This window comes from Papio anubis, chromosome 4 (assembly GCF_008728515.1).
Source record: "Papio anubis isolate 15944 chromosome 4, Panubis1.0, whole genome shotgun sequence".
NCBI classification, from domain to species: Eukaryota; Metazoa; Chordata; class Mammalia; order Primates; family Cercopithecidae; genus Papio; species Papio anubis.
In genome coordinates, this window is record NC_044979.1 from 99,674,758 (window position 1) to 99,701,699 (window position 26,942).

A 26,942-nucleotide genomic window follows, 5' to 3' on the forward strand; every position below is an offset into this window, starting at 1 on the left:
GAAAATCAAGCTATTATTACAAGTAATGACAAATAGGAATTGTATTTCTTTGCCATTTTTTTACATTTCCTTTTACAAGTCAGTAGTGTTATAATCAATGAAGCATTCGTTTGTAAGAATTCTATGGTAACTCATTCAACAATACTGAAAACCATTATTGCTGGGTGCCACACCAGGTGCTAAAGATTCATTAGTGAGATGTCTTAGCACTCATGGAGAAACACACAGCACAGTGATTAGTTAGGTCCCAGGACTCGGAAGCCAGTCTTTCTGGAGTCAAATGCTGGTGCTTTAAGCTTCCTAGCTGTGTGGCCTTAGGAACATAAAGTAAGTTCTTGATGTCTCAGTTTCCTCATCTATTATAATAATAGTGTCTGTTTCAGAAGGCTTTTAGGAACACTATTGAGATAATATTTACATTATGTTTTATGTTTACAGTTTATCATGGAGCTGTACCTGATACATAGGAAACATCATGTAAATGATCATTAAAAATGAAACTCACTTTCTAGGGAGGGAGTCTCATAATAAACAAATAAATAAGAAAATTATAGTCAATGGGACAAACACCAAGCAAACCATTTACAATATGATTAAAACACACTCATTTCTGTCAGTGGTAGGCTAGGTTATTTGGATGAATTCTCCTGCTGAGAACAATTGGGCGCCGAAACAACTCCAGTTTTGACAGTCCCTGGAGCAAAAAGGACCAATTAAATCCAAGGTTAACCAAAAATAGATTAATAGGAGATTCTTCTAAATCAGGGTATGGGCAAACCAGAAGTAAACCATACCCATATCCACCCACAGGACTGCACGGACAGTTAAGTTACTTTGGCACAAAAAAGATCTGGATGTTGTAGGGGAGGGAGAAATGAATGGACTGATCCCTGGGAGGGTGTGACTATGGGCTAGCAGTGCTCCTACAGATCAGTTGTTTTGCCCAAGAAATCTCAAGCCACGAACTCAGTGTTCATGTCTGGTAACTCCCCTAACCTCTTGAAAATCCTTTCTAGAGTAAGTCACCTTTGTCTTAGGCCTTAAATTTTCCAACAGTAATTTTTAAAGTAGAATGAGGAACACACAGTAATATCTAAGAATATCAAGAAATGAAATCCTATGAGTGGAAACTGGCAGAAAAAAGAAAAACAGACCAAAGAGACACCTTCAAAGACTTCAGATTTTTGAATTATCAGCCAAAGATTATAAAATAACTGTGTTCAGTATGTTTAAAGTTTAAAAATACAAGTTTAAAAATATCTTCAAGGAATAGAAAAGTATAGTGTTCTAACATATTTGAAATAACACTAGATAGAACATTTAAGGGAGAAAAAGTTAAAATGTATAAATTAATGAAGGAATTTAACAGATGTTTAGTTGCAACAGAAGACAGAATTAATGAATTGTCACATAGATCAGAAAGAATTCTCTAGAATGCACCAGAGAAGGGAAAACATAAAAAAGAGTAGGTTAAGAAGCACGGTGGGGTAGACTGAGAAGGTGTAACAAATGTCTAATTGGGATTCCAGAAAAAGAAAAGAAAGAGGGCCAGGCTGGGTGGCTCACACCTGTAATCCCAGCACTCTGGGAGACCAAGGCTAGCAGATCGCTTGGTCCCAGGAGATCAAGAACAGCCTGGGCAACATGGCAAAACCTGTCTCTACAAAAAGTACAAAAAATTAGCCAGGTTTGGCGCCTTGTGCCTGTAGTCCCAGCTACTCGGAAGGCTGAGGTGGGAAGATCGCCTGAGCCCAGGAGGTTGAGGCTGCAGTGAGCTGTGATTGCGCCACTACACTCCAGCCTGGGTGAAGGAGTGAGACTCTGTCTCAAAAAAAAAAAAAAGAATGGGGCGGAGAATATGTTTGAAGAGACAATAGTTGAAAATTTTCTAAAACTGAAATAAGAAGCCTATAATCCAGAGCTGCGGGACCATGGCAGTAGCAGAGGTACAGAATCCAGAGGATGGAGAAGAGGAGGAAGGAGGGGGGAGAACAGTTGGTTCTCATGGAATTGTCAGGAATTATTGATTCAGACTTTCTCTCGAAATGTGAAAATAAATGCAAAATTTTGAGAATTGACACCAAGAGGCCCTTTCTGCAAGTGGACAGCTATGTCTTGGCTGGGGAGTCTGAAGACACTCTTGGGACCTGTGTTATATTTGAAGAAAATGTTGAACATGTGGATAGAGAGGGCAAGGGGTACACAGTGCTAAAATACAAGTACCATACAGGGAAGAAGTCAGCATGACAAGAACTCTTCCGACAGAGAAGGAAGGAGGAGAAAACAGGTGGGGTGGAATGGCTGCAAATCAAGGATAAGGATTTCTCTTCCAGACCCAACATGATTTGTAGCTTTCCACATAAAAATGAAGATGAAGAAGTGATAGCTTTGGCCTCAGATAAACCTTTGGAACTGGAAGGAAGATTCAAATGAAAGACAGTTCAAACCTGAGTTGTGAACAGGAGAAGCCGCTGCACGTGGACATAGAGGATTCTGGTCCTCTTCATGACATCCCTTCTGAGACAGAAGTTTCTGTGTTTATAGAAACTCAAGATGCTGCCTTAGAAATCCCTCCTAGGCCGGGCGCGGTGGCTCAAGCCTGTAATCCCAGCACTTTGGGAGGCCGAGACGGGCGGATCACGAGGTCAGAAGATCGAGACCATCCTGGCTAACACCGTGAAACCCCGTCTCTACTAAAAATACAAAAAACTAGCCGGGCAAGGTGGCGGGCGCCTGTAGTCCCAGCTACTCGGGAGGCTGAGGCAGGAGAATGGCGTGAACCCGGGAGGCGGAGCTTGCAGTGAGCTGAGATCCGGCCACTGCACTCCAGCCCAGGCTACCGAGCAAGACTCCGTCTCAAAAAAAAAAAAAAAAAAAAAAAAAAAGAAATCCCTCCTAGATGAAATGTTTCTCATAACTCATTATGAGCTTTCTAGTGTTCTTATATAAAAATAATCAGCTGTATAGCTTTCAGTTGTTCACTATTTTATTGTGTTTTGTTGACTATATACACATATCCAGTCACATCACAGCTTATTTTACCAGAATCACTCAGGACCAGACATGAATTGAATTTTTTTAAACTCAGCTTAAATGACTTTAGGGACAGTTCTCTGATGAGTCCTTTAAATTCAAGGTTTTACTAAGGTAAGTACATAAGTTTTCTATTGTAGCTGTTACAAATGACCACAAACTCCGTGGCTGAAAACAACAAAACGTATCATCATAGTTTTGTAGGTCAGAAATCTGACACGGGTCTTAACTGAGCTAAATTCAAGATGCTGGCAGGACTGCATTCCTTTATGGAGGCTGGGGGCAGGGTAGGGGGCCATAAATCCATTTCCTTGTTTATTCAGTTGTGGCAGAATTCAGTTCTTTACAGTTGAAGAATCAAAGTCTTGTTTCCTTGCTGTCTGCCAGCGGAGGGCCATTTCTAGCTTCCAGAGGCTGCCCGCATTCCTTGGCTCATGGTCTCCTTTCCTTCAGAGCTAGCAATGGTGGGTCATGTCCCCTTTCCTGTTATTTCCTCATCATACCTTTCTCTGACCTACCCTTTTGTCTTCTATTCCACTTTTAAAGGTCCATTTGATTATCATTACATTGGGCCCACTTGAATAATTTCTCTATTTTAAGGTCTATAACCTTAATTCCATCTGCAAAGTCTCTTTTGCTGTGTAATTTAGCATATACAGGCATAAAACTAGGGGCTGGGGCATGGAAATCTTTTGGGAGACCATTTTTCAGTCTACTACAATATGTATTTTATCTAGAAACAGAAAAAGAATTTTGAAGTGCTTAAAGATAAAGCAATTCCTAAAATTCCAGCTGTCTATTCACTTTTTTCACTTAAGCAAGATTGCTGGAATTCAACTGTAATTGTGATTTCATTAGGGCAGTAACTGAAATCTATGATAATTTGTATTTTTTAAGTAAATTATTCACAAATATAGGTACTTTGTTATAGGTTGAGCTGTATGAAATTGTCAATATTTGTTTGTATCTGACTACAAAAAAAAGCAATTTCACCTAGTTTAGCCTAGGTGAAATTAATAGTTAAAACACACCTCACATTAATCACATCTCACAATTGATGGAGATGTAACTACTTTAACGGGTTAGAGAACTAATGTTCTGGAGGAGGAATTTTTTTCTTCAAAAAGTCTTGTATTTAATTGGTACCTTGATAAAAAGCATTTTCAAATCATAAACACATATATATTCCCAGGTTTTATATGACTTTTTTAGTCTCAGCTTTTGTATTAGTCCATTCTCACACTACGAATAAAGACATAACCTGAGCCTGGGTAATTTATAAAGAAAAAGAGGTGTAATGGATTCACAGTTCCACATGGCTGGGGAGGCCTCACAATATGGTGGAAGGTGAAGGAGGAACAAAGGCGTATCTTACATGGCTGCAGGCAAGAGGCCATGTGTAGAGGAACTGCCCTTTATAAAACCATCAGATCTCATGAGGCTTATTCACAATCATAAGAAGAGCACAGGAAAAATCCACTGTATAATTCAATTACCTCTCACCAGCTCCCTCCCACAACAGGTGGGGATTATAGGAGATAAAATTCAAGATGAGATTTGGGTGAGGACACAGCCAAACCATATTAGCAATATTTTTTTTTTTTTTTTTTTTTTTTTTTGAGACACGGTCTCACTGTGTCACCTAAGCTGGAGTGCAGTGATGCCATCATAGCTCACTGAAGCCTGGAACTCTTGGATTCAAGCAGTCTTCCTGCTTTAGCCTTTCGAGTCACTGGGAACTACAGGTGCATGCCATCATGTCAGCTAATTTTTTCTTCTTCTTTTTTTTTTTTTTTTGTAGAGACAGGGGCTTACGATGTTGCCCAAGCTAGTCTTGAACTCCTGGCCCTAAGCAATCCTCCTACCTCAGCCTCCCAAAGCTCTGGGATTACAAGCTTAAGCCACTTTGCCCAGCCTAATGTCAGCATTTAATAAGAAGCTATTGTTCCCACCATATATATGTATAGGAGAGGCTGCTAAATGCCTAACTCAATTATCTGTTCTCCCTGTTTCTCTTTGTAACAGAATCCCAAAACTTATTCGGACTAGCAATGTGCCCACTTTCCCCATAGATTCATGTGGTCATATGACTAAGTTCTGGCCACTGACATGGAATTGGAAGTGTTGGGCCAGACCCAGTGGCTCACACCTGTAATCTCAACATTTTGTGAGGTCAAGATGAGCAAATCACTTGAGCTCAGAAGTTCAAGACCAGCTTAGGGAACATGGTAAAACCCTGTCTCTACAAAAAATACAAAAATTAGCCAGGCATAGTAGGGCACGCCTGTAGTTCCAGCTATTCTGGAGGCTAAGGTAGGAGGATTGTTTGAGCCTGGGAGGTTGAGGCTGCAGTGAGCTGTGATCACACCACTGCACTCCAGCCTGGGCAACAGAGTGAGACCCTGTCTCAAGAAAAAAATAAGAGGTGTTGAGTGATGCTTCCAGAAAGTTTTCTTAAACTTAAAGGCATAAGAGGAAGCAGGTAAGTCATCTTCTCTTTCTTCCTGCTAGAACATGGATGTGGTAGCTAGAACTCCAGCAGGATTCTTGGACTTTAAAGCAACCTTGGAAATAAACCCTTGAGTGGCAGAGCAGCAGGATAGAAGATTGGGTTTGGATTATGCGAGACTGCCCTGAACTGCTCTGAGTAAAGGGTTAACAAAGCCCTTTCTCTTCCCTGGTAAAATGACTTTGCCTTTCATCATTTCTCTGGAAGCCTACTAGGCAAGGTAATAATGGAATGTCAGCTGTGATACTAGGCAATACTGGATCATCTTTATGATTAAAGATGATCCCTTATTGGTAAACTGTATCTGGACCAAGAGGACTCTGACACGTACTATAAGTGCCCATCGAAAACCATGAGTTTTGAGATTCCTTAAGTGTAGTGTTCTTTATTGTAAAGATTCCTGGAAATTACAGTCATGGGCTATCTCAACAGGTATTAGTTCTCATGGAGCATGAAGCTTCTAAGCCAGGTGGCTTCTGCACCCACTGGATGATCTTGTTGCCTTATATTTGAGCTGACACTTGGCAGGCTGGAGTAAAACCTCCTGCTGAAATAAGCCTCATGCTGCCATGTTGTTCTGTATCTTTCAAAGTTAAGTGAACAGGGTGTCAGATTGGATGCCACAAGGCTTATTGGGTCCTGTGAGTGTCAATGTCATTCTAAACCTGTGACTACTGCTGCTGCTCAGGCAGAAAAGACATTGCCACTGCTTACCTCTGGCCTTCTCTTACGTGAGAGAGAAATTACCTACTCTCTTAAGTCACACTTTAATAGCCAAACTTAATCCTAATTGCAACATATGTATTTTTAAAAACATGAAAAATATTAAAAAGTAGACCAGGTACAGTAGCTCATTCCTGTAATCCCAACACTTTGAGAGGCCAAAGTGGAAGGATTGCTTGAGGCCAGGAGTTCAAGACCAGCTGGGCAACACAGCAAGACACCTGTGTCTTTTTTTTTTTTTTTTTTTTTTTGAGACGGAGTCTGGCTCTGTCACCCAGGCTGGAGTGCAGTGGCCGGATCTCAGCTCACTGCAAGCTCCGCCTCCCGGGTTCACGCCATTCTCCTGCCTCAGCCTCCCGAGTAGCTGGGACTACAGGCGCCTGCCACCTCGCCCGGCTAAGTTTTTTGTATTTTTAGTAGAGACGGGGTTTCACTGTGTTAGCCAGGATGGTCTCGATCTCCTGACCTCGTGATCCGCCCGTCTCGGCCTCCCAAAGTGCTGGGATTACAGGCTTGAGCCACCGCGCCCGGCCCGACCTGTGTCTTTTTTTTAAAGAAAGTATGAAGAAGTGGAGGATTCTTGAAATTTGTAATTTTGCAAAAGAAACTGATCTACACTATAATGTACTTCTACTTTAAACTGAAGAAGAAAATAAAGTCTTAAATTCTGAAGAGAAAAAAAAGCAGCATATAATCCCGAACAATATAAAAAGAAATCCATACTTAGACACATTACAGTGATACTAAAGAAAACCCAAGGCAAGGAGAAAAAATACCTTAACAGCAGCAGAGGGAAAGTACCAGTCACCTTCAAAGGATGGACAAATTAACAGCTGACCTCTCAGCAGAAATAATGTAAGCCTAAAGACAGTGAAATAATGCATATTCAATGTACTAAAAGGAAATAACTGCCAACCTAAAATTCTATACACAACAAAAATATCATACCAGAATTAGGATGAAATATCAGAAAACAGCTAAAAAGAGCTCACCACCAGCCCATCCTCACTTAAAGAAAATCTAAAGGATGTATTTCAGAGAGAAGTATTCTCAGATAGAAACTATGAGATACCAGAAGGAATAAACAGCAAAAATAGAATAAATGTAAACCCCTGAATAAAGAACAGCAATCTTCATTAAATAATTATGCTATGGAAGTATCATATGGTTTAGTTGGGGTTGAGGGGATTGTCATGGAATGTTTCACTGAGGGTGGCAGAGGTCAGTGTGGCTGGAGGGGAAGAGAGGAATGAGGTGGGGCTGAAGGATTAGGTTATATAGGCCATATATAATTATATAGGACTTTATGAGTCACGTCAGTTATTATCCCTCTTGCAAGGGGACACCATTGTGGGGTTATAAGCAGGGAGATAAGGTTAAATGGTTAATCTGGGTACCATAAGATACAGGATGAAGCAGGGCAAAAGTGGATAGAGGGTTTCAAGTTAGGTTGTTGTGGTTGCAACTGAGAGAAGATGATAGTTTAGATTACAGAGCAGCAATGGAAATGGAGGGTGGTAGTTGGATGCAAGAAGCATTTAAGAAATAGAGTTGACAGGCTTTAGGACACACTGGATGTGAGACTCAGCAGAGGGAGAAACCAAGAAGGACACTGCTATAGACTGAACGGTTATGTCCACCCAAAATTCCTACGTTGAAACCCAATCCCCAATGCAATGGTATTTGGAGGCGAGGCCTTTGGGAGGAGATTAGATCATGAAAGCTGAGCCTTCATGAATGCGATTAGTATCCTTATAAAGGAGACCCCAAAGAGCTCCCTTACCCTTTTCACTTTGTGAAGACAAAGCAAGACAGCCATCTATGAATCAGAACATGGGTCTTCACCCGACACCAAATCTGGTGGTATCTTAATTCCCAGCCTCCAGAACTGTGAGAAACAAATTTCTGTTATTGGTAAACCAGCCAGTGTTTGGTGTTTCGCTATAACAGCCCAAATGCACAAGACAGACACCTTAGTTTCTGGTTTGCATTACTGCCTAGATATGGTACCAGTCACTTAGACCTGCAATAAGGGCACGTAGCAGAAAAGGAGAAAACGTTGGGACATCCTATTTTATACTTATTTAGCTTGATGTGCCTTTAAGACAGTCAAGCAGAAATGTCAAAGAACTAGTTAAATACTTAGACCTGGAATTCAGAGAAGCTCAAGCTAAAGATACAAATTCAAGAGTCATCTTCACAGAAATAACACCTGAAGCCATGGGCATAGTAATGATGACCAGAAAAGGACTTAGGACTGAACCTCAAGAACTCTAACATCCTGAAGTGTTGAGAAGCTTGAGCTCTGGAGTCAGGCTGCCTGATTTTGAATCCTGGCTCTACTAACCACAGGCTGTTTTGCCCTCTCTGAGTACCGCTGACATCCTCTGTAAAATAGCTGGTGGTTGCTAGGAGGATTATATGAGATAATACATGGAGAGCATCTACCATGGTATCTGTCTCATGGTAACAGCTCCAAAGCTTAGCTTTATTCATAATATGACAGGAAAGGAGAGGATAGACTGGGAAAGGAGACAAAGCAGCAGGCAGAGAGAAAAAGAAGAAAAGACAGAACAGTGAATGTTTTCAGGAAGAGCCAGCAGTGTTGATGTTATAGATAGGTCAAAAAGATGAGGACTGATAAATGTCCTATAAGCCCAGGGACCCTAGAGAAACCATGTTAGAGGGAGAGGTGTGCAGATGCCATATTGGAGTTATGGTGAGAAAATGGAGACAATAAGTGTAGAAGACACATCTGGGAGTTGAACTAACAAAGGGAGAATAAAAATATCAATAGGTTCCTATGGAGAAGGGTCAAGGAGGTCTGTTACTCTAAGAAAGAGGCACCAACAGGTATCTCCCAATGCTCTTCTGTGGAACAGCTGACTCAGCAGATAGTGAGTTCCTCATTCCCAGCACTGATCACAGACACTGGATGACCATTTATTAAGACGGGTGACCAGGGAGGCTGATGACCTGGAGACCTATGATTCAGGGAAAGGGCTCGTGAGACACAGGGACTAGGAGTGGGGTCAGAAAGAGTCAGCTGGTGTTGAACTGCAGAGAAAGGTGGCATTGGGCGAATAAATCAGCCCTGCTTAGGTCAAGTAGCACTCAGGGAAAATGTGTAGAACTGAAATAATTAGTAATGTTTTGTGACTATCATTTTTGAACCTCTAGATGTGCATTTGTGTTAACCTGACAAGGTACAGGATGAGATGCTATAAAAAGTGGATTCCAATTTCATGGATGGGTAACATCCCCACTCTCTAAATCCACGACACTGATGCATATAAACAGAAAGAAAAAAAGAAATCATAAACTACTCATACATTGATGACTATAAAGGAAAAGGACAGGAGAGATACATGCCTAATTTCCAAAAGATGGAAGAGTCCACAGAAGAAAGGAATGAAGAAAGGCAGGGAAAGGAAAAAACAAAGAGTAAACATGAAAATAAGTGGCAAAAAGCTCAAAAGGAATAACACCAAAACATTAACCAGGGTCATCCTGGAATGAAAAGAACACAGGTGATTCTTATTTTCTTCATTTTGATTAGCTAGATTTCTATATTTCTTTAAATTTCTCATCTTGTTTTTCTCTTTGCCTAGTTCCCAAGCATTCCCTAGTTCCAAATGCTTAAAAGGACGATAATACATTTCTCAACCTACCATTCAATGCCAGATTTGCTAGGATAGCAGATGCCGTGTTAACCTGTAAAAATCTAACTTTAATTGCTAGTGCAATGCTTGCCCTCTAATAATTCATTCTCTATTGTCTTTGAGTATATTTATTGCACTTAAAGGTTCAATTTATTTTTTTTAAAGAAGCAATTTTTTTTTTTTTTTTTTTTTTTTTGGAGACAGAGTTTTGCTCTGTTGCCCAGGCTGGAGTGCTATGGTGCTATCTTGGCTCACTACAACCTCTGCCTCCTAGGTTCAAGTGATTCTCCTGCCTCAGCTTCCCAAGTAGCTGGGATTACAGGTATGCACCACCACACCCAGCTAGTTTTGTATTTTTAGTAGAGATGGGATTTCTCCATGCTGGTCAGGCTGGTCCTGAACTTCCGACCTCAGGTGATCTGCCTGCCTCGGCCTCCCAAAGTGCTGGGATTACAGGCATGAGCCACCACGCCCTGTGCTAATTTTTTAAAAGAAAAAGAAAAAATGTGTCCTTACCCAAATCATCAACACATTTTTGAAAAATGACAAGATAAATTAAGAAATGTAAGCTTTGTCCAGTTAAAGCATGTCAATATTATAACATTAAAAGTCATCTACTATTAACTAAATAGATGAGTCAACTTTTAAATGCATCTATCATGCAAGATGTCTAGCTTAAAAATACAGAGCTGTAGGGCCAGACCATGTCCTCCTTATAGAACCAAACAATATGATTCCTGGATCAATAGTTACAGAACACAACTATATTTGTAATACTAACCGTGTGTGTGTGTGTGTGTGTGTGTTGGTGGGAGAGATTAAAACAGTTCTAGATGCAAAAATGGAGAAAAATAAGTCTTAATTGTTTAACGCTGTCTTTAAAAGTCAAATTACATTGATAGCTCAGATAATCTGATTAACTTCACCTGTTGGTCTTACCGCCAGTTTACTCATCCATGCACTACACATGCGTTGATCTACTCATTCCCTTAACTCAAAATTTTACAGATGCATTCTCTGCCTCTAAAAACTTGCCCATCACTTTAACATTTCACTAAATCCTCCTGGGAAGAACTTTTCATATTAGTCCAAAAAAATGTGACAATATTACCTTTTTTCCCTTTTGGACACTATCCTCTCTTCCTCTAACTAGAATAGTCCCTACCAAGTAGGAATGGGTTTGGCTGCAAGACACAGAAAACTGTGTTTAAATCTGTGGTTAAACCACAGGGATATGTACGATCTCACTGAACTAAAAGTCCACAGGTAGGTGGTTCCAGGGTTCCTTCAGGGAATGGATGGTGTAATCGAGGACCCAGACACTTCCACACTCCCATGCCATCATCCTTAGCATGGCGTCTCCTATTCCTATGCCTGCGGCCTCACTGGCTGCTGCCACACCAGGTGTCACATCCTCATGCTGTGCTTAAATGCAAGCATCAAGGGTGTGGCAAAAGATGTTCTCTCAGAAGGTTCTGTCCTTTATCTGGAGAAAAAGCATTTCCAGAAGTCTTCCTTATAGCCCCATAGGCCAAAACTGAATCACATGGCCACTCCTAGTCACAGGAAAGGCTGTGAAAGTATTTCCCTTCTCAGCTTCTAGTCAAACTCAATCTCCTTATTTGTAGGAATTAAATGAAAGTGCACTGTTGATTCTATCTCCAACATTCCTATTGCATCCGCGTAATTATCTTCATCCCCACCACTTCAACTCCCACCACTGTACTACAGCCTTCAGAATATCCACCTGAAGTCTCCCAGCAGTTCTTAGCTGGTTTCCTGATTGCCCCATTTTGTCCCCTGTACCATCCACCTATTTTATTTTATTTTAATTTTTTTGAGAGAGTCTTTCTCTGTTGCCCAGGCTGGAGTGCAGTGGTGCAATCATAGCTCACTGCAGCCTGGAACTCCTGGGCCCAAGTGATCCTCCCACCTCACCACAAGCAGCTGTGACTACAGGCTCATACCACAACACTTAGCTAATTTCTTCTATTTTTTGTAGAGATGGGGGTTTCACCATGTTTCCCAGGTGGGTCTCAAATACCTGGACTCAAGCAATCCTCCCACTTCGGCCTCCCAAAGTGCTGGGATTACAAACGTGAGCTACTGAGCCTGGCCCATTCTTTTTTGAGATAGAGTCTAGCTCTGTCACCAGGCTGGAATGCAGTGGTGCGATCTTGGCTCACTGCAACCTTCACCTCCCGGGTTCAAGCGATTCTCCTGCCTCAGCCTCCTGAGTAGCTGGGACTACAGAAGGACGCCACCACACCTGGCTAATTTTTGTATTTTTAGTAGAGACGGGGTTTAACCATGTTGGCTAGGATGGTCTCGATTTCTTGACCTCGTGATCCACCCGCCTAGGCCTCCCAAAGTGCTGGGATTACAGGCGTGAGCCACCGCGCCCAGCCCCATTCATTCCTTATACACTGTGGCACCACATTTAACTGCGAATCTTACCATGTTCTTCCTCTTTAGTGGATTGTGGTCCTGAATGGTCTGGTCACACCCACCTCTCCAGCTTCAGCTTCCTCTCCTTACTTAGATCACACGTGCCTGCTCTTTGCCTCTCGAGAAACCTCAATTTCCTCACACCTCCAAGTTGTTGCACATGCTATTTCCTCCATCTGAAATGCTCACCCATTCTGCATCTCAGCTAATCTCTCCTCAGTTTTCACGTCTCTCCTTGAATGTCCTCCCTGTACACAAGGGTTATTTGTAACATGTTGTTACTAAGTTCAAAGTTGCTAAATATAAATGAGGAAGGGCACTTAAAATAATCAATGTTTTTTGTTAATTTCAGCAGTTAGTAGAGGTTCGTTTATTACTAACATGTTGGCCCTTTTGTTCAAATCACACTTGAGGAGCCAACTGGCAGAACTTATTTTATTTTCCTAATTTTTTTATTCTTTCACCCATATGCTCAACAAACAATGTAAAAACCCAGCTCCATAGCTTCCTAGTGGTGATGACTCCCCAGACAAGGGCATTCCTCCATGATTCAATTTCATCTGTAAAGTAATGGCACTATGATGACTTATCCCATTCTCCCCTCAAAGTTCTGCCTTTGTTCAATCCTGGTGCTGTGATTGAATGTTTATGTTCTAAAACTAATCCCGAGAAACATACAAAAATGCATGACTTCCAAATACCCTGTGCTGTGCATATCATAAAAAATTCAAAGAATCCCAAACTAAAAAGTAAAAAATATATTCATATTTTTACCTTTCACAAATTGAAATACTATAAAAATTTTTTCTACTAATTCTATATTGCAAATTATTTGAGTATTTGAGTTAGGCAGTTAGGCAGTATGTCTTTCACTATTTTTTTTTTCTTTTTTTTTTTTTTTTTTAACAGAGTCTCACTGTCACCCAGGCTGGAGTGCAGTGGCAGGATCTCGGCTCACTGCAACCTCTACCTCCCAGGTTCAAGTGATTCTCGTGCCTCAGCCTCCCCAATAGCTGGGAATACAGGCGTGCACCACTACACTGCCTTTTTTTTTTTTTTTTTTTTTTTTCTTAAGTAGAGACAGGGTTTTGTCATGTTGGCCAGGCTGGTCTCAAACTCCTGGCCTCATGTGATCCACACGCCTTGGCCTCCAAAGTGCTAGGGTTACAGGCTTGAGCTATCTTGCCCGGCTGTCTTTCACTGCTTTTATAATGCAAAAAGTTTTCACAACAAAGATGCTCAGTTGCTGCACACCCAGTCCTTCAGAGGAGTTAGGCTTGTATATGAGCTCAAGGAACATCAAAATAGTTTTTTGAAAGAGAAGAACATCCTGGAAGATGAAGCAAGCTGCACCTCTGCCTTCATTAGTGAAAATGCCCTGTGCCAATATCTTTATGTCAAACGAATAAGAAGTACTGTTATGTGACCCGGAGTGCAATCCCCTGGTTCACTTCCTGCAGTGGCTCAGGGCTGGATTTACACTGCCCTCGTGGGGTGGCTGTCCATGGACTTCCAGGCCTGAAAGAAGGAAATTCACATCCTCACTGAGTCGTGTTAAGAGTTCCAGACCGGCAGGTTGCGGTGGGTAAGACCGTGAAAGCTAGAGTCAGGCCCCCTGGGTTCCAATCCTGCTCTGCCACGTACCAGACAGGCAACCCTGAGCAACCATTTTCCCGTGTTAGGGTTTCCTCGCCCTGTCGAGTGAGAATAATAATAATAATGATAATAATACCACCTACCTCCTAGGGTTGCTGTGAGAAATAAATGACTTAATTCACAGAAAGAGCCTGCAACGTCGCCTGGCTGGCACACAGCGGACTTGTTCATAACTTTACAGCCTTTCAACTAAGAGCGCCTGAAACACGCGAACATTTTGCTCGGGTGTGGATTCGCTCCCGTGAGTTACAAAACTTGGGATCCTGGGACCCGGAAAGCAAGGGGGAAAATAAACCGGGAAGGGGCCAAGGGAGAGCTGCTGCGGCAATTTTCACCCAGCCGAGCCCACCTACGGCCTCGGCCTCAGGTCTCCGCCGTTTCTTCTCAAGGAGTCGGTCGGGGGAGCGGCGCTGCACAGCTTTTCTCCAATCAAACACCTCAAGGCTGGCGCCTGATCCAATCTCCTCCCCTGGAGGGCGGGAACGTGAAGTTCCTACCTGCACCTGTGGCAGCGGTGACCGCCTCCTGGGTTATTTTCTTTTCTCCCCCAGCTGCCCCAGCCTTCTGGTTTCCCAAATCACTTGGCAAATAACCAGCAGGTGGGCAGATGTCTTTTCTGCGTTCCTACGGACACGCAGGCAAGTTCGATGCGCCAGAGTGAACAGCCAGGGTCCCATCTCTCAGCCGGCTCCCGGGCGGTGCTAGCAGGGAAGAGGGACGCGCCGGCGAATGAAACACTACTAGACCGGAAAGCCGGCCTGGACCTTCACCCCCGGCAGCGAGTCTGGCAGCCCCTCGCCGCCGCCCCCTCCGACCTGAACAGACTGCGCTGCGAGCCCCGGGCTTCCGCCGCAGCGCACAGAAATTAGAGGTCCCCGAGGAGACCAGCAGCAGCACTTGATTTAGCTGGGCTGCGGGAATTCCGACCTGTACACTTTCCAGAAGCCTGACCTCTCCAAGTCTGCGCCCAGGAACTCGAGCCCCGGCTTCCAGGTTGATCCAAGCGCGCCCCCTCCGTGCTGTCGGCCGCGTTCACCGCGCGGGGCCTCCGGGTCCTGTGAAGCCCGAGCAGGTGAGCGACTGGGGGTGGTTCGGCGTCCGCCGAGAGAGAGCCTGACGCCGGGGGTCACCCTGGGGTGCTGCCTGGTACCTCCCAGGTACCCGCCTCCCGGCGCCTAAGAGAGGCTGAAAACCACGGACGCTCCAGAACTCCGTTTTCTGTGCTTTTGCGTAATTTGCCATCTTTTCCTTGCGCAATTCGTACAAAGCCCTTCCGTGCTCACAAAGTTGATAATTGTGAAGAAGAAATTGTAGGTTAGAGGAGAGAAAGCAGCATCAGGACACCTTCCCACCACTGTTAGTAAATGACTTGGGGGTAGGGGTTGCTTTTCCGATCTGCAAAGTAGGAGTGAATGGGATGTTTGCAGACGCAGTTACTAATTGTGCCTTAGGGCGTGGGTGCCTTTTGTACCGAAAGAACTTTTGGCCGTTTTTTCTTGTATTGTTTTCAAGTCGCTGCCCGAGTGTGTCCTCAGGGCATCCTGGGGAGGAGCTGGTGCAGCGGTTTCGGGGCGCAGCCGAGGCCGCCCCGCCGCCTCCCGTAGGCGATCAGACTTCCTCTCCCTGGCGGTTCCGGGAGGAGAACCTCCTACAACAAACACCGCCGAAGTTTCCCTCTCCAGCGCGTTCGCCAATCCCAGGAGCGCCCGGCGCGTGGGCTGGGAAGAAGCCGAGCGGAAACCTGGAAGTGAGCCGCGGCGCAGGCGAATCCTGCGCGTTGCTGGTGGCTGCGCCCAAGAGACCCCGCACAGAAAGTGGGCTGAGAGTCTTGCTTGCTGTACCAGCACCTTAAGTGCTCAGAAGCGGCCTTTCGCTTCGCAGAGGCGGGGGGGTCTTAGAAGCTTGGGGAAGAAGCACGTTGTTTCGGAGTTCCTGGTTGCGTTCTTTCTCCTTGGGAGGAGGGAATTGCACAAGGAAAAGAAGAGAAGCCTTTACTTTGTAACTGGAATTCTCCCGAGTTGAGCTGCGTCGTACAGACTCGGTGCATATTTTAATACAAAACTAAGGGAAGAGGCCATTTGATACCGCTTGGCTTCATCTCAACCGTCAGCCGGGGGTGACTTCAAAAAGACGCAAGATTGGGCTCTGGGGAATAAAAGGAAGAATTAGGATGGCGGTTTTCAAGGGAAGTTAAGTCTAGACATGCTTCTTTGAAAGTCACAAGGCAGAAGTGGTCAAAAGCAGAATTTAAAAGAACCAAAACAAAAATACCATAAGCTTGTCCTTCTCTCCTGCTGGGATATAAATTCTCCTAAGTATCTCATCGAAAAGGCTCCTGGGACGAAAGTCGACGGGAGCAAATCTTGCAGGGAAATTTGACTGTTTGACCATGGACTAATTAATACTCACCGTTCACCTGTAGAGAGGATGCACTTGGTTCCCAGCGCCCTCCTCCCAAGTGCTCATCCAAAGGCAGGCCACCCTGGACCGGATGGGTCACCTTTGGGCATCCATCTACAGTCAAGCAGTGTGGACAGGGCAGGTCATTTTCCCTCTCGAGACGGGTTGATCCAGAGGGCTGGGTACGTCCCCTGGGTCCCCCCCGCCCCCCCGTGCACCCTGACCACTGCACTGCACTTCCCCTGAAGGCAAGGCAAAGGTTGAAGCCAAAGAGTTCAAGGGTCAGCCTGGAGACCAGATGATGGTGCCCTGAAAAACACTTCCACCGGCACCCTACGGGGTGCGGTGGCGTCTAACTCTAATGTGGGCTACGTGGCTACGGGATTGGGTCTCTCCACCCTAGCCGATCCGGTGCCAGACAGCACAAGGGAGAGGAAATGGGACTGGGGGGCACATGACTTCAACCAACGCAGTAACCAAGTTTTGTTTTCTTCCCCAGCACAGGCCGCTGCCTCAGCATCCACCCCGCAGCCCACGTGTGGCAAGCCGGGGAAGGGGTGGAGTGAACGGCCGGAGACCACGTGGAGGGAGGGGCCGCCTTGGCCCTTCCATCTGGGTGCCGGGAGCCCCTAGGCCCTCCGGCCATGGCCGACAGCGGCACTGCGGGCAGCTCGGGCCCCTGGTGGAAATCGCTCACGAACAGCAGGAAGAAAAGCAAGGAAGCTGCAGTGGGGGTGCAGCCTCCAGCCCAGCCCGCTCCGGGGGAGCCCACGCCACCTGCGCCGCCCAGCCCGGACTGCACCAGCAGCTCCCGGGAGAATCAGCACCCCAATCTCCTCGGGGGCGCCGGCGAGCCTCCCAAACCAGACAAGTTATACGGGGACAAATCCGGCAGCAGCCGCCGCAATTTGAAGATCTCGCGCTCCGGCCGCTTTAAGGAGAAGAGGAAAGTGCGCGCCACGCTGCTCCCGGAGGCGGGCAGGTCCCCGGAGGAGGCAGGCTTCCCTGGTGACCCCCACGAGGACAACCAATAGCCCCAATAGCCTTCGCGCTCCAAGACTGTCTACCCAGCACTACCCCAAGCCCCCAGTTCCAAATCCGAGACTTCAGGCCCACCCCCTTACGTGTCTTCTCATTCCACAAAATTCAGAATATTTACACAATGCCTTCATGATTTTATTTTTCTGGAAATTGAAGTGTCAATTGGGTTCTCAATATTTCATGACTCCAAGGATGCATTAAATATTTATTTGTGGTAAGAGAAGATACCTGCCGCGGAGGAGGGTGGCATAATTATTTTTTTCAAAAAGCTATTCTGGGACCCTGGCCCCCTGGCTCCTGTCACAGCTCAGCTTGAACTCTGTAGCCTCTCAAATGAAGATGGCTGTTATTTAGGACTCTGTGGAAAGCAAATCACAGTGCTGTTTTTAATGCCTGAGAAATGCACTTTAGGGGTACCTCCGTAGATGTATACCTTAAGTGAAGGAGTGGGGGAGGAAGAAGCATTCTTAAGTAGAAGCATTTTAAGGTAAGGCAGGATTGCTTTTAATGTTAAACTACAAAACTGTACTGCCTATTTTAGTGTGGACTATTAAAACCCTTGCACTGTAAGACTTAAGGTGACTTTTGTATTTTTTCCATTCCAAGACTGAAACCCATCATACTTAAAAGCGGGCATGCAAAGTCCGAGGTGAGAGTTAATCATTTGCCACACAACATAACAGTGATTATTGGAAAGCTGCAGGGAAGAGAACATTTCTGGAAACCAGCGACACCCGGACTGGAACCTGTTAGCCAGATATCCCTATTTATCAGCCAAATTCAAAGAAGGGAGAGAGTTACCTAAATTCATTATTCCTAAATTCAGTGCATTTTCATAGACTATAGTAAGTTACGATGCTAGTAATACATCCCTTTCAGTATCCATTGTTAAACTTACGATTGTCTAAAATTAAAAAACAAGGCCAGGTGCGGTGGCTCACGCCTGTAATCCCAGCACTTTGGGAGGCCTAGGCAGGTGGATCAACTGAGGTCAGGAGTTCAAGACCAGCCTGACCAACAAGGTGAAACCCTGTCGCTACTAAAAATACAAAAATTAGCCGGGCGTGGTGGCAGGCACCTGTAGTCCCAGCTACTTGGGAGGCTGAGACAGGAGAATTGCTTGAACCTGGGAGGTGGAGGTTGCAGTGAGTTGAGATCGTGCCACTGCACTCCAGCCTGGGCAACTGAGCGAGACTCCATCTCAAAAAAAAAAAAAAAAAGACTGAACTCTGTGCAGCTAAAGAGGTGGGGGCTTTTCCCCTACCCTCTTTGCTTTAAAAGCTTATTTCTTTAAAGTATGCATTTATCTAGTTTCAGACCCTTTAGATCTACCAACCTGAAGATTCTTAACAAAAATCTGTTTGCTTTTATTATGAACTTCAAGAAGAAGAGTAAACGAATACCATTTGCTTTGAGAAAATTACAAGAGAGTTATTGTAGTCGTTAAGAGGCACTGGGATCTTTTCCCACCACAATGCAGTTCATTTATAAACACCCAGAAACGCATGGCAGGGAAATTATATTGATCAAAGTGTATATCTTTGTAGATAATGACAAGCAGGAACTTAATTATAGCTTCTCGATTTTTATATGTAGACAAGCTATTTTTTTGTTTCTCCCAAATTAGTAATTTATAAAGTAGCAAAACATGTCAATTGTTCAAAGAAATTAAAGAAATTTGGTGAAGATGGCTGAAATGAATTTAAATTAATGAATCAAGCTTCGGTACCAGCAGAATAATAGAGCTAATTTTGATACATGAGTTTCCAAATACCAAAGGCCTTACACTAAAGGAAAGTGTTTATCTAGAAGTTATGAGCATCTTAAATTAAAAGAGAAAGTATGTAAGAGGGCTTTTTTAAGCATGAAAAGACATTTTCATTGTATACTTAAAACTGGAAAGTATGTGACCAAAATCTCATCCAGGTGGGCTTCCTGGATAAGGAAGACTATATTCAGTTTAAATGGGCCTACCATCTCTAGATTCAGAAAAAGAAGAGGGAATTGAGACTTGGCATGAAAAAGGAATTCATGATAAGGGACAGGATTGTGGGTTGGCAGAGCAATGGGAGTGAATATAGGAAATGTTGTCAAATAAGGCTTTGGAAAATGCTCAAAAAGTATTTTAATTTCACTCTGTAGAAAGTAATTAGAATTAGAGTAGGTAACTACCCAAAATGTTCTCTCCTTGCTTCAGGAAGACCAATAAATCAGGAGTCTACCTATTTATAAAATTAAGTCTGCAATTACATAAGTTTAAAATCCTATACTAACCCTTTCATCCAGTTTCATTGTTTTAAAGAACTTTTTTCTTTAAAATTACCGTAGATGAACAAAACATTGGCAAGTTTCAAGGTTCTGTGTCTCATTTTGGATCCCATCCAAATCTACAATTGCTGCAGATAATCAATAGCAGACATAGAGTAGAGCAATAGAACTTATTACCGTATTAACATAACATCTTCACCCCACTGTTCTGAGAGAATTTTAAACCATGCTAATGCAGTTATGACAGTGAATGCAATTCACAATCTGCTACTGAGGTTTGTAATTACATCGTTTTAAAGCAGTCCTAAATTATGCAGTGGGAGGAATACACTGATTTAATCCCAACTTAGTGAAATCAGAAACCAAGCAAAATTGGTGGGATAGAAAGATCATAAGGAAGATGAGAGAATATCAGCCTTGATATGTCTTGCTGGGATTTGTGTACTTTAGAGATGTTTAATTACATTCCAATAATATATACAGATTTAAATGTTTTAAACCTTGAGATAATTTATAGTTAAAAAAAATGTTAAATTTGCAGTCAGACTTTTCTTTAAATTATCTTACAAATGAAATTTCACTCACAAATTTGGAAGCCATTTCAGAAATTTTAACACTGTGCTTCCAAAGATACGGGAAAAAAAGGAACAAAACTCTAGCAGTGTATTTGCTAAATACTTTTGTAACCACTATAATTATATACAAAGGGTAGTTTTTGCCCCAGTGACTCTCCTTGCAAAATCGGTGCCTGGGCAGTGACTCATATTACAGGTCACCTGAACGTCTCTTTGTGTCTGTACTTCTATTGTTCAGCACATTCTGACTTGCATTTCAAAAGCACAAACCCGATTTTACATATGCAATTAGGATGTTCTGCTTTAGTATAACACCTGGAAATATTTTTGCTGCTTTGAAATATTATGTGAACTCAGCAATTCTAGTCCTGCCAAGTCCTTAGAAGGGAAATAGAAACCTAATGAGCATTGACTAAAAGCTTTGTCAAAAATAGTGCTTTTCCCGAGATGCGCAGAAGAATATTTGGGTGCTTTGAAACAAGCAAATACTAAAAATGAGCAGACAGAATTTCAAAGGAAAGGTAAACTTGAAAGAAATAAGTGAAAGGACACTTATATCCAGTGACCCCAAGAGACCTTTTATGAAAAAAGAAAGAATATTCTTTTTCCCCAGCTGAGAAGTGTCAATCAGACTAGAAATAAGCACATAAAAAGCTAGCATGATATAGTAAGGAAGACGGATTTCTTCAAGTCTGTTTTATTTTTAGAGGGTTTCATTATAACAGAAATGTGGGAGATTGTTTGTTGAGATAAATTAATGTTTACCTCCATGACAAGTAAAAAGTGGGACCAGAGATATTTTATACATTTGGATGTCAACATACAAATACCATAGTCTAAGGCTGGGTGTGATGGCTCACACCTGTAATCTCAGCACTTTGGGAAGCTAAGGTGGGAGAATTGTTAAAGCCCCAGAGGTCGTGTCTGCAGTGAGCCGAGATTGCGCCACTCCATTCCAGCCTGTGCGACAGAGCAAGACCCTGTCTCAAAAATAAAAAGCAAAACAAAACAAAAAATAAATATCGTAGACTAGAAACAAGTGTGGAACCTACAGCAAAGTTTGTCACCGATGGGCTGGCTGTCTCATTGCAGGATGTTTCTTCTTACCTGTTCTTTGTACTCCCTGACCCCATTCTTACCTTGCCCCCAAGCCATTGCACATGCATTCCCATGAGTCCCAGGGACACAGAAGAGGGGCTGCTAGGAGGCCCATGGGTCTCCCCAGACTCCTGCAGGCACAGTGTGTTGCCAATCACTTTGTTAGAAGAAGACCATGCAGATTTGCAACATGGGATGAACAGTGTTCATGGTGAGAAGATGACCACTAAGCAGATAGGATGTAAGGAAACTATTGGACCTTGCCTTAGAAGAAGACAGTTGACCATTTATTTAGAAATGGCAATAGCTGTCAACCATGATAAATAAGATGGGCAGTGGAATAAAAGCAGTCCTTCTGGGAATTCAAAGCAAGGAAATCAGCTGTGCTTTCAAACAAAATTGTACTACAGATGATGAAATGATAGACCCATAATTATCATGTCAAAGTTGTTGGCATAATCTTCTACAATAATAAGGTCCATGAATGGAGTGTCTTTATTTCTGAGGTGTGGAACAAGACTGTTTACACAGGAGATAAAAATTTATGGCCCTAAAATCAGGAAGGTTCAGTTTAAAGAAACTGAAGATCCCTAACCCTAAGAAGAACCAGACACTGATTCACCCGATGGTTGAGTAGGGATTATGGGACCAATGCTGGACCTCCATGTGACATTTAAGAAGACATTTTCCTGTGGCTGGGCGCAGTGGCTCACGCCTGTAATCCCAGTAATTTGGGAGGCCAAGGCAGGTGGATTACCTGAGGTCAGGAGTTCGAGACCAGCCTGGCTAACATGGTAAAACCCCGTCTCTACTAATAATATAAAAATTAGTTGGGCATGGTGGTGCACACCTGTAATCCCAGCTCCTCAGGAGGCTGAGGCAGAAGAATCGCTTGAACCCAGGAGGTGGAGGTTGCAGTGAGCCAAGATCGCACCATTGCACCCCAGCCTGGGCAACAAGAGTGACACTCTGTCTCAAAAAAAGAAAAAAAAAAAGGAAGAAGGAATTTTCCTTGAGTTATAAATATACTGAATTAGGCATTTCTTTCTAGCAGCCAGTCAGTAAGTATACCCCTTGATTGATACCTCACAAGGACAGCAGCAGAAAACTGCAGTTTTCAAGACACCTGAATATAGTCCTCTTTCTGACTTGCTCTTAGGTAAATCTTAGGTGATAGGGGTGTTAGTCTACTCTTTTGTAAAACTGGGGAATTAGTTTATATTCCTGCTCTAAAACTCTGGTTTAGTATTCTCCTATTCTGAGCAACTTGTTGTAAAAGTAAACCCATAAAATGTTCATTGTTTACTTTGGGAAAAAAAAGGCACCAGCTGTCCAGTACTGATTGTTAGGTGGGGTGATGGGAGGGAAGGCTGAGAAGTATAAACTGCATTATGGATGCCACCACCACTGTACTGTCATTTGGCCTAATTATTGGGGTAATCCTGCTATCTAGGAACACAAAGCCTCATTCTTCATTTTCAGAATCAAATTATGGAAGAGATATCTTATTATAGTCGATTGGCATCAAAAAGTGTGCTTTCATGTCTATTACTTCATTTGTTCCTCATAACTAGCCCAAAATTCTGTCAACCAACCTGATTGTCTACTCTGTTTAAACTCATTTTTTCCATTCCCGTTGATGTCCTAGGTCAGGAATTCATTCCCTCCAGGCACAGGGGCCTGAAGACAACTGTTTCTTCACTCTTCTCCATACTCTGTTCGAAATCCTGCAGGATAAGGTCAAACCCCTTCACCATGTCCAGCTATTCCACATGACAGACAACCCCTGATGCATGGTTGTGCCTTGCCATGTCTGCAAACATCTGTCAATCCTGTTGCCTCTATTGGGCATGTTCTTTCCCCACCACCTGCCTAGCAAATCCTCAATCAGCCTTCAAGACTCAAGAAGCTCTTTCTATTTAACTGCTATGGGCCTCCTTCTCCCAAGCAGATCTGATCACGCTGTTGAGACACATCTATGAGTAGTACATTCAAGCCTGTGTTATCCCCCAGCAGGAACTATAGCATATAAATATGATCTCATGTCTCTCTGGCATTTTAGTCATGGGGCTCAGGAAAATTCAGGGGGGCAATGTTCATTCCTTATGAACTTTCATGAACTCCTGGTTAATCTACAAGGAAGTGGACCCTTCAGATAGAACAAGCAGCTAGCATGTAGCTCTTAGCAGGGCCACAATCTTTTTTCCTTTGGGAAAGCAGGTTATGTCTGCCTGGTAGAGAAATGTCTGGGGGTTGTGAATCAGTCAGAGTCCAATCAGGACAGAGAAGCCACATAGTAATTTGAACAAGTATATTTAATATAAAGAACTATTACACATAGCAAGGATTGACTGCTAAGAAGTAAAGGCAACCCTAAAGAATATATTGCTCATGCCAATGAACAGCCACTACTCCTAGAACTGAGACAGAATGCTCAAAAAAGATCCCTCCTTTTCCCTCCAAACCCTCAAACCTTATTGGAAGTGACTCGGCCATGACCCACTGATTGGTTGAGAAGTTGCCATGGTGCCCCACTAGCAAAAGTTGCTGGTTACTGTATACCAGTAGATCCTAAAGCACTAATCATTAAATGCTTTGAGCTTCATGGATAAAAATATCATAGGAAATATCACTAAGTTAATATAGCATGGGGAGGAAATTTGTATTCCTGTGGCCCAGCTGCATCAGTTTTATGACATCTCCTTCTTCTATTTAACACACTCTGATGAGACATTCCCCTCAAAATAAAATTCAAGATCATTTAAAGTTCTTGAAGGGCTCCACTTGGTTCATCCTCTGCCCATTTCTCTCCAGCTCTCTCTCTCTCTCTTTCTCTCTCCCTGTCATCTCTCCAAACACTCTCCATTCAAGTGAAAGTAGGCTCATTTCAGTTCATTAACCACCATCTCTCTTCTACTTCCAGGTCTTAGAACATATTCCTTCTACCACTTAGAAACCCTCCTGGGGTTTAGGTTTTCCAAGAGCTCAGAAGCCTGATGAGCCTCTTGAGATATGCTCTTTCTTCACAGACTTCCTGTGATTTTCAGGACACTTCGGCTGCTTGAGCAACCATATATAAACAGAACTTGAGCGGAGTTAACTAGCCTCTCTGGCTCTGTTTCCCTTGTTAATAAATGGATGTGATAACACCACTTATGACCTCAGTGCACACAAAAGCATATCTCTCAAAGACAATTGACATAGACTAAAAGTCCTCAATAATATAGCTGTTTAAATTCTTACTCTTGAATAATGGGTTGAAGTTGGCCCGAAGGAACTATTTCAATGCTTTCCTTTAAAAACTATCTGGAATTTGGAGGATCCACTTCCTAGGAATCTCAATAAGTCTCCTTTTTAGAAAAATGTGATTATGTCTTTGTTCCAAAAATCAAGGACCGTTGACACAGGAGAAGGTCTAGGAGATGGAGGAAAAGCGGGGACTATACATTCAGTTCCTGAGATGATAAAAAAGGAGAGTGGGACTCTATGTTGTCATCTTTATGTCAAAGAATGAATCCTGAGCCTGAGATTGTTTAGTGAATGAATTTAAAGTGTTCCCAGATTTGCAAGGAGGTGGTGAAATAGAGAAATGAAGAAGCAATTGGCTTTATGGGGAAATGCAATGGTGCGTTTCAGCTATATTTAGGCATTACTTAGGGTACTTAAAAGAACACCACTTTCTCAACAATAAAATCTCTAAAGACCTGAGAACCACCATTCTCCCTGCATTTCTTATCCTAGAAACAGAAGACAGACAAGGAAGCAGCTCCATTCTCACAATCCACATGGTTTACTCAAGCTCTTCACTTGTACAATGGATGGGAATTTTTCTTAGGATGGCTTCACAGAGGCAATGATGGTGAGAAATTAAGATAGGCCTTAGGTGGCTCCTTGGTGGGTCCCTGGGGGCATTTTAAAGCCTAGAGCCTTGGCCGACCATCTGTTGCAGAAAGTCTGTCTCAAGCTGAGTTTGCTAAAGAGTGTGTTTTGATTGAAGGCAGCTGCTCACATCTTCACCCTGGGATGTATTGTAAGTTTCTTTTCTTATAAGGACAGTTCTGAGGAATTACAGGGAGAGGTTGAGGCAGGGGAGCCTAGACAACCATTGGGCAGGAGATGTAGCCTAATGAGGGTTCCAAAAGGCATGAGAGTTCTGAAAGGAAGTGCTATGGCATCCCACACACTCCCTTGTTGGATATAATCAGAAAAGGGAAGCTGTGGCCACTGCCGACTCTAGTATCATCAAAACTACAGGAACCAGGACTATTTGGAGGGAAGAAGTCAGTTCTTTTCAGTCTACAGGGACACACAGCTAGGGCTTCTTAGGAGTTAAGGGTAGAATTTTACCCATTGCACTCTTTAATTGTGGGAACACTTCATTTTTGCATTGTAATATTTAATTTCCAGGCTTTATAATTTCAGTGCAATTCAACAATTACTTATTAAGTACATAGTATACATAGGCCTTTGTATGAGGGCCTTGGAGTCAAAAATGAAGACAGAGATGTTATTACTGCTTCATGTACTTCATAAGCTTAAGCCCTGGTGATGTCATTCATATAAATGAATGGCATATAAAGAAATACTCATTTATTTATGTGTTCATCAAATGTGTATTGAGTTTATTAATTCTTCCAAGTATTCAATGTGCCTATTAGGTCCTAGGCAATGAATTATACTGTAGGTGCAGAAAGAAAATAGGATCTTAAGTTTGCCCTGCAATACAGTGTAGTAAAAACAATAATAGTTTGGAGACTGGTGTTGGATCATTCAGGAGCCTTTCAAGATATTTTGGCTAATTAATTACATATCAGATAGTGTTATTTACCTGGAGGCATTAAAGATGTTCCACATCCTGAGCAAATCACCCTCTTTGCTTCTGGGCCAACATGTACCTGAGTCAACAGGTAGGAGACCATCAGAGTGTGATGTTCTGCCCCTTAACTCATCAAGTTTTTAGAGTTCAAGAGCAGTCACAGAGTCTGAAGCAGCACTAGATGGAGTGGGACATCTCCCTAGAGATCCTAGAGGCATGCCAAACTAATATTTTTCTCTTCTGCAAGCCCTATTCCTTACCTGCTCATCTTCTCAACCTCTTTGAGTTCTCAAGGCACACAGATTCACTTCCTGGGGACAAGGTGCTTCCATCCCAAAGCCAGAGGCCATGTCTAGCCTCCCCAGTGGGAGAATGCTGAAATGTGCTGTGCTGTGCAAGTTAACTTGTTCTCAGTTCGGATGGAGGCACTAATTGGCCAGTCTATCTGTTCCTACAGCATTACCTCTCTTTATAATGATTATCAGTGAGGGTTCTGCTTGTAAGTTCTGTGTGAGGACAGGAGAAAACCAGGGAATGACAATGTTCTCTTCCTCTGGCAATCAGTCTATTGCAGAGGAAGGCTTGTGAACCTAGGCACAGAGTTAGGACACATGGGAAGCTCTTTCAATGGGAAAAAGTCCAAGGCTGTAGCCACAGATCACCCCTGAGTCAGCAGCCTGCTTTTCCCCTCAGTCTCTCAGGGAAGTGGTAAG

The 26,942-nt window shown here is 43.2% G+C and overlaps 1 protein-coding gene and 1 pseudogene across 2 annotated transcripts; both read left to right on the forward strand.

The window, feature by feature from the left end:
• The first annotated feature begins 1,931 nt into the window (after nucleotides 1–1,931).
• On the forward strand, nucleotides 1,932–2,672 carry LOC116274630 (annotated as a pseudogene).
• Nucleotides 2,673–14,114: 11,442 nt separating this feature from the next.
• On the forward strand, nucleotides 14,115–18,044 carry PRR15 (proline rich 15). Of its 2 annotated transcripts, none has more exons than XM_003919115.5 (2): nucleotides 14,115–15,103; nucleotides 16,931–18,044. In XM_003919115.5, exon 2 carries the CDS (start codon nucleotides 17,076–17,078, stop codon nucleotides 17,463–17,465), a length of 390 nt encoding a protein of 129 aa, XP_003919164.2. In that variant the 5' UTR covers nucleotides 14,115–15,103; nucleotides 16,931–17,075; the 3' UTR covers nucleotides 17,466–18,044. The 2 variants fall into 2 exon arrangements, with proteins under 2 accessions (XP_003919164.2, XP_009197748.2); XM_009199484.4 differs by having other exon boundaries at nucleotides 16,936–18,044.
• Nucleotides 18,045–26,942: the final 8,898 nt, after the last annotated feature.

Coding starts and splice junctions, on each gene's coding strand:
- PRR15 (XM_003919115.5), top strand. CDS start 17,076: ATGGCCGACAGCGGCACTGCGGGCAGCTCGGGCCCCTGGTGGAAATCG.